The sequence below is a fragment of the Pundamilia nyererei genome, unplaced genomic scaffold (genome assembly GCF_000239375.1).
Source record: "Pundamilia nyererei isolate P.nyererei 1_Seehausen unplaced genomic scaffold, PunNye1.0 scaffold00074, whole genome shotgun sequence".
In the NCBI taxonomy this organism is placed as follows: domain Eukaryota; kingdom Metazoa; phylum Chordata; class Actinopteri; order Cichliformes; family Cichlidae; genus Pundamilia; species Pundamilia nyererei.
Window position 1 is genome coordinate 1,380,144 of NW_005187475.1, and position 9,032 is coordinate 1,389,175.

At 39.1% G+C, this 9,032-nt stretch overlaps 1 protein-coding gene across 3 annotated transcripts in view; it reads right to left on the reverse strand.

Annotated features, from left to right (window-relative positions):
- Positions 1-377: 377 nt before the first annotated feature.
- LOC102209570 (microtubule-associated protein RP/EB family member 3) overlaps positions 378-9,032 on the reverse strand; it is an 11,129-nt gene continuing 2,474 nt past the window's right edge. For 2 of the 3 annotated variants that reach the window (XM_005737238.1, XM_005737240.1), the window contains exons 2-8: positions 6,979-7,045; positions 6,494-6,621; positions 6,266-6,411; positions 5,574-5,733; positions 3,954-4,084; positions 3,082-3,228; positions 378-1,891 (exon numbers count right to left, since the gene is read on the reverse strand). In XM_005737238.1, the coding sequence (XP_005737295.1) occupies positions 1,823-1,891; positions 3,082-3,228; positions 3,954-4,084; positions 5,574-5,733; positions 6,266-6,411; positions 6,494-6,614 (774 nt within the window). In that variant the 5' untranslated portion in view covers positions 6,615-6,621; positions 6,979-7,045 and the 3' untranslated portion in view covers positions 378-1,822. The remainder of the gene's footprint in view (positions 1,892-3,081; positions 3,229-3,953; positions 4,085-5,573; positions 5,734-6,265; positions 6,412-6,493; positions 6,622-6,978; positions 7,046-9,032) is intronic. The other variant, XM_005737239.1, reaches the window with a different exon arrangement.

Consider the following 9,032-nt stretch of genomic DNA (forward strand, 5'->3'; position numbering starts at 1 on the left):
ACGGTGTAGGACTGATCCTGCACAGGTCCTTCATCCCGACAGCAGTCAGGCTGTACCATACCCAGACAGGAGAAATACTGTTTAAAAATGCATGTATATTGTTATCATTCCCACTGCGCTTTATGCACATATAAAAAAGTAAAATCTTGGTGTATTTTACTATATGTAGTAACCATGTGTGCATTGTGGCTATTTTGTTTACTATTTTTCTTATTTATTTTTTTCTATTTTTGTTTTTTTTCTATTATGTCTCTAATTTACCTTTTCTTCCTGTCCCTTGTGCTGCTGTAACAAGGAAATTTCTCCAGTGTGGGATTAAATAAAGTCTATATCTCTGTAAAAACACGGCAGCAGACAGCACACAGTGATGAGGTCTGTTACTTTTCTTGAAACTCATAGCTTTATTTCATTCCAGCAGTAAATCCAAATGATGCAAGTTTATCACACAGCTGCCATGGCAAGGTGAGAGAGGGTCTGATGTTCTCTTCTCTCAGACTGATCCAACTAATGGCAATCACACTCAGCCTGGCTGTCAATCACAAAAAACAAACCTTTAATTCCATGGCAGCCATTGTGGTGTGTTAACGCTATGCGACTTATGAAAATTCAATTAAATACAACAACAGAAGTGTAGTGATAGCAGCTAAAATGTTTAACTCAATTAAAACGGTCAAACATTAGTATTTAGTAGTGTCCTCTATAGTCTTCTTTTTTACATTTGTTCATTGATAGAATTCAAAGCCTGACATTTAAATAAGTTTAAACTTATGCCTCTGACTTGGCCACTGAAGAAATCAATGCAAAGGAAACAAAAAAAAACAAGTCTTTTTCAACAAATCTACAAAATATAAAATTGCATCTTTCTGTGTCGTTCTGGCTGGAGCCAGTCACTGCATGTTGGCATTTTGGATCATTTCAGTCAGCTTTTTTTGCTACATTTAGTGCAAGACCTTCAGTTTCTACAAACCCCATCTTGTGTTTTTTCAGAAACTGTTTAGAGCAGATTAAAAAATATAAATAAATAAAAACATAAATACATCTAATGGCTCCTAAACAAGCTGTCTGGACAGTTTCATGAGCAAACCCTTTGTGCTGGGACGACTTAATGAATAAAAACATATCTGTGATGCTTCACCTCAGAATGATTACTTTTTTACGACATACATGTGAGCATTTCAGAGTCTGTGATATGTCTGTGTTGGCGTTCACATGTGTCATCGTGTGCAGCGTGCATGCTGCTCTCTGGATAGGCTTAACGCCTTTTTATAATCTCACTTTGAGCCACTTCCAGCCAAAATCTTCTAAAGCTGATCACATTATGTGGAAAACATTGTGTGGTTTCATGTATAAACTTTGCAGAGAACCCCGATCAATATGTGTGTCTGTGTGTGGTCAATCAGAGTGCATGATGGGAGAAAGTGACCTGACTCATCAGACAGATTCATAGCACTCCAGAGCTGTTTGTCATCTTACTGCTGTTAACTATAAACCTGCGACACACCAGCAGGATGAGAAGCCCCGCAGCACAGTTGTCCCATCAGGTTAGAACAAGTCGAGTAAGCCAAGCCAGGCTGCTGGGTCCGAGTCCAGACCGGTCCGGGTTAAGCGTCCTTTACTAGTAAGAGTTTGGAAAGGAAGTGAGGCTGTACAACAAACATGTTGTGAGATGGACAGCCGTGGACAAGACAGGCGAAGTAAGGGGAGTTTGTAAAATGTAAACTAATTAGAGGGAAAACAAAAAGGGGCAAAAATGGCAATTAAGGTCAGATTAAAGGAAGGGAGGTGGAGGAGTGGTGACGGTGATAAAGAGGAGAGGAAGATTTCAGTACTCCTCGTGTTCTCCTCGTGCTCCTTCATCAATTTCATCATCTTCTGGTGGTGCAAATCCCTCCTGGAAAAGATAAGATCAGTGTTTCAGGCTTTACCAGCTGCAGGTCATCTTTCATAAATTTTTTGCTACATTTGTTCATAATCTCAGTATTTTTAAAGATTTCCTCCTTGCAGCAATACGTTAAAACACATAGCTGTTCACTCAGATGTCTCTGTACCTCACTGAGGTGCTTTATTGCTTTACTGACAGGCTGATTTCTAATTTTGTGGTAATCTAACCAGATTTAGGTAAAGGCTGCAAAATGCTGTGATGGATTACAGAAAGTAGTAAAATGCAGCCATATCAAATAATAATCATGAGATACGTACGGCAGGTGGAATATGGGATTTTCCTCGTAATATTACAAACACACTTTAAATAAATGTATAATTCATTTTTGAATCTTTCTGACATGGGTCTTGTACCATGGAAAGTACAACCATCACCCACCTCCACTCCCTCGCTGGTCTCCACTCATAATGCACGTAATAAAGAGTACCAGAGTACTCTTGAGTTTGTCCCAGCACCTCACCCCTCCTGCCTCACACTTGCTAGCTTTGGGGAGTGCTTGAAAAGCACTCACAGAGAACACAGAAGGTCTGTGATTTTATGCATCTTGTGGTTTAATTAGAGCCATTTTTGGAAGCAGTGACAAGCTGTCCTCTCTTGTGTCTTACTATTATTATGTCATAGAAGCAGCTGTAGTTTCAGATGTGTCAAAGGTCTATGCTCAGCCACTGTTAGCATCGTACCACATGCCTGAATCTAAATGAACCGTGTCACAGTGATCAAACAAGGTAAACAAACTGGACTTTGCTCATGGCTCAGATCAGCCTAAAATGTTTAAAATTCCATAATCAGGAATTCATGGAATTATAACTGGCTCATTACCTGAAAACATGTGCATGACTGCAAGCAGTGTGGAGCATGTAACTCTGAATGCAGGCTGGTGAACATTTGACTATTCAAATGTTCACCAGCCTGCAGATGACATAAATACTGTATGTGATGCCTTCAGTAAAGTCAGGGGATAAAGGAATTAATCTGAATACTGTGGGAAATAAACGTTCTAACAACCAACAAACATATCGTCTGATTTCTTGTAATATCTCAAGAAATTTTATGAAAGCCTGAGACCAGTCCACCCCCCCAAATTCCTGGTCTGTGCTGTAATTGCTGAATGTAAGTAAACATTTTTGGCCTGTATTTACCTCTGTAGCATACAGGATGTCCATGATTTTGTTCAAAACTGGGTTGTTTTCATTCTCCTGGCAGATGAGTTCAATGTCTCTCAGCTTCCCAAAGTAGAAGTCCCTCTCCTTCTCCAGCCCGTCTACGGTCACCTTCAGATCGAGCAACTATGACCAGAAACAACCGTGGAAAAAAAACGATGAGGGAGGCAGCTGAAACAACAATGTTGTTCAACAATAAAAACAAAGAAATAGAAGACACAAAAGAGAAGAAATTATATCATAACATGCTCACAAAGCTGCAGCGTTTTAAGGAAAAAAGCTACATATAAATTTTGTGTACTAATGTCCACAGTCAACTAACAGGATGTGAAGATTTGTTGAGCTGGTCACATCAGAACCTTTTCAGTGTTTTCAGCCTGACTTGTGTGAGTCAGAAAAACATTCCAAAGTTAAATTGTTGTACCACTCTTGCATTTTTCCCACTGACACAGTCCTGGTACAGAAACAAGGAACCAGCTCCAAGACTGGTTCCACTGCCAAAAAGGTGGCAGCACAAAATTTCTATGTCCAAAGTTGAAACTATTGACATGTGTAGCTATGAGAGGGACACTGCAGAGTGACTTAAGAGATTTCCATCCAAAAGTACTCCTGGGTCTGTTAGTAACTCTGTGTCACAGAGCAGATCAGCAGAAATGTGGGCTGGTTCTTAAAGAGTAGTAATCAGAATCCAGCACCAGTACTCACACTGAAAAAAGAAATCTGGGAAGCTTCCAAACCACTACCAACTTCATTAATGCTGAAGGGTTTGAGTAATTATGCAGTTTTGATGTGAGAGCTGCACAGGACCTCTGTTACAGGGTTTTCTTGAGAAGTTATCAGGGCAGCGGTACCTGCTGGTTGAGCTCTATGAGCTCAGCGTCTCCTCCATTACGTGTCACAGGAGGGTTCCTGCGGGCTGATGCTATCTGCCTCTGCGGGGTGGGGACACTCTTTGGTGCTGTGGGAGATGTTCTCATGGGGCCTATATGAAAGAAGCACATATTTACATATCTATACATCTATTTAGTTGGTCAGCCGCTAAGTATGTCTGAGTATTCACAGCAAAATCCTTCTTGATGTAAGTTTACTAATCAGGAGCTATTTTGATAATATCTTGTTTGCTAATTTTGCTAAAAAATACAATAAGATCCTTTTAATTCCCCAGAAAGTTATATTTTTACAAAACATCACATCTCTTAATGGCTCAATCCAGAGTGGTGTTTGTTCAGTAAATCTTATGAGAACACTGAACACATACCATGCTAATTCATAACATTGACTGAGTAAACCAAAGAAAAGGAAACAGTACACATTTTTATTTTAGCGTGTAGACACCACAAACTGCCATGAAACTATATTGTGCATGCATCAGTGAAACAGCATAACTGGCTAATGTGTTTCCTGTTTCACCTGGTAATTGGTTCTTTGTGGGCAGGGCTGGGACATAATCCTCCCATTTGTATTCAGGATACTTTAAAGGCCACATGATGTTCCACTTTGAGGTATATTACTGTCAGTTAGTACGCCTCTGTTTTTAATGCTGTGACTCACTACAAAATACCAAAACTCAGAGAACACGGGCTGCGCAGCTCTGATGTTTAACAGCTTTGAATCAGAACTCACGTCCATACACTCACCTGCCACTTCATTAGGTATACCAGTTCAACTGCTCATTAATGTTAAAAAATAATGAGTCAATCATTGGAAGCAACTCAGTGCATTTAGGCATGTAGACTTCATCTACTGAAGTTTAAATTGAGAGCCAAAGTGATGAAGAAAGATGATCTAAGTGACTTTGAACATGACATGTTTGTTGGTGGCCGATGGGCTGTTATACCATTTCAGAACTACACATTTCAGAAACTGATCTACTGGAATTTTCCCTCACAACAATCTCTAGAGTTTACAGGAACTGGCCTTAAAAAGGGCAAATACTGGATGAAAAGGCAGTGTTGATGTCCGATGTCACAGTAGAGAGAATGCCTAGTCATAGACCACACTGAGTACCACTGCTGTCAGCTATGAATAGGAAACTGAGCCTATTCACAGGACAATAACTTTACGAAAGCAGCATTTTTCAAAGATTGGAAAAATACTGCATTCAAGAAGCTTGACCTACAGTCTTAAATATTTCCTTAAAGTTTTTTAAATTATTAATGCTGTAAATGCAGAAGAAATACTAAAATTGTAATATGAGAGTCGAACTACTTAATAGGAAGGAGCTGGCAGACAGATAATTAGAGCCCCTAGTGCTGCCCACAACCAGCCAGGATAGAGCACTCCATAAACTGAGTAACACACTGCACACACACATGCTGCATGGAGGGGATGTTACCTGAGCGAGTGGGTCTTTTAGGTTTATGATGAATAGGTTTGCCTGGGTTAGAGGTGGGGATGTGGTAGCATGAAGATGTGAGAGAAGTAAAATGAAGGGTTTAGGTTCACGCACAGCTGACTATGTCGTGTTGTACCTGGATTAGGTGGAGGCGGCGTTCCTTCCTGGCCCTGCCGTGTGAGCAGAGGGTCGTATTCTTTCCCGTCATAGTTGGCATCAAAAAACTTCTTAAACCACTGAAGGAACTCAAAATTGTCCTGGAACTTCCCCTTCACCAATTTCTCCACCGGGATGATCTGAAATGTTTTTAAATAGCAGGAAAAAAACATTCTTGAAATGTCAGAAAAGGGAATCTTGGGATTAGATACTCCAATAACTGTCATTTTGGGGTAACAGCAGCCATCTTTAAGATGATCTGCATGTTATCACCTTGCTTCCTTCTGTCAAGGTAAATGATCCTAAAAAAAAGCACATTCGTAATAATAGAATGACAACTTTAAAGACAACTTTATCTACAGTACAGTTAAAAACAATTTAGACTGTGCCACAGTACTTTAACTGTACCGACTTAAATAGTCAACAGAGTGGTTCTTATATACAACGTCACTCAAGCTGTTTTAGCTATGCTTTTTCTACTTAAACATTCGTACTCTGATGGATGCCTCTAAGAGCTTAGGGTTAGTCCAAGTTTGTGCAAGGTTATTCGGCATGTAGGCTAGAGCAGCAAGGGAGGAGCCACTAATATAAACTACTTATAACTAATATAAAAGTACAGATATGACACCTCGGATAATAAGAACAAAAAGCAGTTGGTTTCCCTGTTCCCACCTTGTCAACGGTCATTCTCTTGAACGCAGCCTGTAAGACCTTGAAATTGTGGATGTATTCATGTTCCAGTTTTGCGTTGAACTTGACTTTCTTCAGTAATATGCAGCCTGGAAACAGCATGTCCATGAACTGGCAGTAAGCTGCGCCTGAAAAAACAGAACAGGAGCACAAAGTCAAGAAAAACATTTATTTTAATTTGAAGCTTTTTCTCGAGAAGTGTGTGTTTACCTGTACACAGCTGCTCAATCTTTGTGTAGGTGAGCTGCAGAGAGTCGTTCACCCACGCCAACATGTCATGGCGACTCAGGTTCTCTATGGTCATAGAGGTGGAGTAGACATTCACCGCCATCCTCCTGCTAGGCACCCACAAACACGCAAGCACATATTAACATCAGTGTAACATCTGAAGGCTCCAGACAATCTTTTTTCACTGACACATAAGTCTGATTAATCTATGAAAATGTGTTTATATCTATATAAAGTAAAAGTAAGCGACTCCACATAATGAAGAATATGTGTATCCAGGAGCATGGCAAAAAGGAGCGTGTTAAATGACAGAGAATTCATGATCTTTTTTATTTTATTTACCTTTTTTTTAAATCACCATTTGGTAATTTTGAATAACCTATTACATCTTTATCTTCATGTTTTATTACGTTTATTTAAGTTTGCATGCTTTGTAATAAAACATATGGGAACACACATTTACTCACCTGTGCTGGGTGTGTGTTGGAGCGTACTGCTGAGAACTGGATTGTGCTTGACCACTTATACAAAGACCTGGAGACAGAAACCGGAATCATGTTCAGTATCAGTCCGGTTACAGTTTATACTTCACATAAGGTAATCATCTACTCAAAAGTGCTAATTTAACTGTCTGGGGACATGTTTACGTAAGTAAGTTTTAGAATTATGTTGAAACACTGAAATTGACCCAAGTCACAATGATTTAACCCTTTAAAGAAAATTCAAAACCAACAAAATATAGCAACATTAAGGTCTTTAGTTCAAGCTGACCAAATATGAAATACATGTGATTAAATCTGTTTGCTGATTTCTACTAAAACACTGAGAAATTCAAACTGGCTGACTTTTTGTTGAGTTTAGGGCACAGCTCCTAGATCCGTTGTTTTTACATCTTTGGATATTTGAGGTGTTTACATAATTTCATAAACATATGTGAAACACTGTGGTGTGGCTACTTTATTAAAATGCTGTAAGTGAAGCTACATTTTGCAAACATGGGAGACTCAGTTCTGACGTACATATGTGCAAATTTCTGAGGTCTCAAACAAATAATCAGTGAAATTTCAATAAGAACATCTTAAACAATAAAAAATAAAAATAAAGTAGAGTAAACTCTTAATAGAAACTGACTGAAACCAAACTGAATGCAAAACAAGAAAATACATAAACTGCAAACCATAAAAATAGGTCATGGAGGTTTACCCCTCGCCAGGGTTACAGAGGGACATGCCACAGAAAACCTGAGGCCGGGCCTCTAATCTCTGCCCAGTTAATCCTGTTAGCCCAGGTTTAACATGCTCTGCCCATCGCAGTTCAGACCGCCTGTAGGTGCATCAGACAAACATAAAAACCAACCCAGCAGGGATGCATCACACTGACAGGTGAGATAAAGAAAAATCCAACAATACCACAGCATTTCCTGTGAGCTGACGTCCTCCAAAATAAACACAATACAGGATGTTGTGCTGAACAATCACTTCCTGACTGCAGCCAGTGAATCTGCCAAATATTCCAGTATTTCAGTGTCTGAACACAGAGTCCTCACTCCAAGCAGTTAAATAATGAAGTCTGCTCTATGACTTTTTCAACCACCCATGATGCAAAGCTGACAGTTATTCAAACAACTTTCAGGTCAATGCGACTGTTCAGGCAAATTATTCAAGAGTGACAAGGTACTACAACAACTCACAACTGTATTTATTTCTTATCAGCACAGCAAAAATAACACCCAAGCTGGCCACAAGTTTCAGGTCATATAAGGACACGGATTGTCATGGATTTTCAACTTAGTAGGTTTTTAGAACCTTTTTTCTGGATCAGACTGGTAGGTGATGACAACGTGCAGTGATGTGAAAAAGAAAGTTTTCTCAGGAGTCCTGTGAAAAACTAAATACACTCAGTGATTCAATAGTCTGTAGGACTACTTTAAGCACTTGAAGTAGCTGTTTTCTGTCTGACTTTATCAGTCTCTTACATTGCTGTAGAGGTATTCTGGCCAAGTCTTCCTTACAACATTGCTTTGGTACATTGAGGTTTGTGGGCATTCATCTATACACAGTTCTGTTAGATCCAACCACAGCATTTCAATCAGGTTTGCGTGTGGACTTTGATCCACTGATTGATTCTTTTCAATCAGTGATTCTTTTCTTTTTAAGCCAAGAAAATTTATAATATATTTCTACCTAATCCATCCTTAATTCCAGGGAAGATACTAACTACGCTACTTTTGTTCTTACATTAAACTTATGCTGTGTCACTGCTAATACAGCGAAATGCTGCCGTTGTTGGCACCTTGTTTCAGTAGATTCACACTTCAGATTAGGTAATGTGTCATCAATGACAGTAGTTCATTGGAAAAGAAGGAAAGAAAATTATCTTCATTTACTAACACGTATAAATGCTGCTACTTGCAAGCTAGAATAATAACAATTATATATAGCAATAATAACACATTGTTTCGATTATTTTATACCACCAGAAATATCAATATCACAAGTTTTTTTAAACTATTGTGACATAA